Source organism: Aptenodytes forsteri, unplaced genomic scaffold (assembly GCF_000699145.1).
Source record: "Aptenodytes forsteri isolate BGI_AS27 unplaced genomic scaffold, ASM69914v1 Scaffold147, whole genome shotgun sequence".
NCBI classification, from domain to species: domain Eukaryota; kingdom Metazoa; phylum Chordata; class Aves; order Sphenisciformes; family Spheniscidae; genus Aptenodytes; species Aptenodytes forsteri.
Genome location: NW_008795320.1, coordinates 871,781 through 873,862, shown reverse-complemented (window position 1 = coordinate 873,862; position 2,082 = coordinate 871,781). Strand labels below are relative to the sequence as shown.

At 68.4% G+C, this 2,082-nt stretch overlaps 1 protein-coding gene across 1 annotated transcript in view; it reads right to left on the bottom strand.

Moving 5' to 3' along the window:
- Positions 1-507, bottom strand: part of YJEFN3 (YjeF N-terminal domain containing 3) — a 4,744-nt gene extending 4,237 nt beyond the window's left edge. Inside the window, 3 exon segments of the mRNA XM_019472199.1 lie at positions 58-212; positions 215-262; positions 337-507. Of these exon segments, the coding sequence (XP_019327744.1) occupies positions 58-212; positions 215-262; positions 337-507 (374 nt within the window).
- Between the last annotated feature and the right edge of the window lie 1,575 nt (positions 508-2,082).

Sequence of the window (2,082 nt, the reverse complement as noted above, 5' to 3'; positions counted from 1 at the left end):
CCTTGCTGCGGGGGGGGGGGAGCGGACGGCAGTGAGGACAGGGACGTCCCCCCCCACCCCTGGCACCGAGCCCCTGGGGACCCCGCTCCGTCCCCAGGGTGCGGGGCAGGGGATGCTCGGGGGTGCCGGGTGAGCGGGCTGGGGGCCCGGCGCTGCAGGGTGGGGGCTGCGTTTTGTGCGAGGCAAGGCCCTGGCAGCGGCCCCGGGCTCACGGGGATCGGGCTGTTATATAAAGGCGAACAATGCTGCGGTTGTTCCTTCGCTGCCGAGCCCAAAAGTTGGCAGGGCCGGGGAGCCTCCAAATTGGACAATAATTGCTCACATCTGTTGGCTCACCTGCACCGTGGATGGGAACAGCGTGTGCCGGATCCAGCGCGCCGCCGCCGCTGCACTTGTTATGGAAGGGACGGTGAAATCTGGCCCCCGGGAGAGGCCAGAGACGGGATGCCGGGTGGCCCAAGGGTGAAAACCCGCAGCCTCGTGGGGCAGCTGGGGTGCCCCGGCCATGCTCCCGTTTTGGGGGTGCACACTTACACCTCGCTCGGTCCCAGCCACAGGGAGGGAAGCAGCCGGCCCCCCACCACGTGAAGGAATGGTGTGGTGCTACCGGCCCCGGGAGCTGGAGGGGTTACGGGGCCGGGGTCCTGCCGGGTCCCTGGCTGCGGGGTGGCCCCACACCGTCCAGGCTGACCCCGCGGACCAGCCACGTCCCCTGGGTGTCCTGGCACCCCCCGGAGACCATTTAGATCTGACATCCCCTGGTCATTCTGGCAGACCCCAGAGAGCCCCCTAATGGTGTGGTGCTACCGGCCCCGGGAGCTGGAGGGGTTACGGGGCCGGGGTCCTGCCGGGTCCCTGGCTGCGGGGTGGCCCCACACCGTCCAGGCTGACCCCGCGGACCAGCCACGTCCCCTGGGTGTCCTGGCACCCCCCGGAGACCATTTAGATCTGACATCCCCTGGTCATTCTGGCAGACCCCAGAGAGCCCCCTATTCCCCGGCCACCCTGGCTGACCCCACCCCATCCCCTGGGTGTCCTGACAAACCCATACCCCACGTCCTCTGGCTGTCCTGGCTGACCCCATAGACCCCCCCCTACCCCCACATGTCCCGGCAGACCCCCACGAGACCCCAGTGCCCTGGCCGTCCTGGCAGACCCACCGAAAAGCCTCATCCTGCCCCATCCCATCCTTTCCTTTCCCATCCCATCCCATCCTTTCCTTTCCTTTCCCAGCCCAGCCCAGCCCCGTCCCCAATCCTTTGGTGCCCTCTAGTGAGTCCCCAGCCCGGCCCCAGCCCCACAGGAGGGTCCTGTGGGCAAATAGGGGGGGAAAAGGGGCCAAATCCAGCCCCTGGTCCCCCCTCCCGTGCCGGGGCTGGCGGAGCCGAGCGGGCCCCAGCGCAGCTGTGTTGTCGGTCACCCAACAAAAGGCACGTTTCGGCTCTGACAAAATTCCCCACGTCTGCTCCAGGGGAGAACATTGCCCGTAATCACTGCTGGCAGGGAAACCTGGGCCCCGGCCCGGGCTGGCTCCTGCTGTCCTGGCATTGTCCCCGGGAGGGGACACACACACACACACACATCACAGGGCTCCCTGGGTCCTGGCTCGCTGCCCACCCGGGGAGCAGCATCCCCCCCGCAAACGCTCCGGGGTGCACGTTTGCTACCAGCCCTCCCGGCTCGTCCCGGGCTTTGCAGTTTGGCTTTGCTTATAGGGCCTGGGGAGGCGGCGGCGGGGGGAATGCTGCCCCCGTCCCCTGCGCAGGGGTAGACACCCCTCAGAGCCCAGGGGAGACCCAGCGAAGCCCAGTCCAACCCAGTTCAACCCAGTTACTGGTGCCTCCCGGAGGGGACGGCGGATGGCCGGGGTTGCCGCTGTGCCGACGGGGCAGAGACCTTGCAGGGAGCAGGAGGGAGAGGAGTCGACGGACGAGGGGCTCGCGAGCATCCCTCCTGCGTCCCCTCCCGTACCCCGGCCCCAGGAGTGGGGCACCCCGGGCTCTGCATCCCGGTTCTTCATCCCGGTTCCGTATCCCAGCTCCGTATCCCCCCCTCTGCATCCCGGCTCCGCATCCCTGCTCT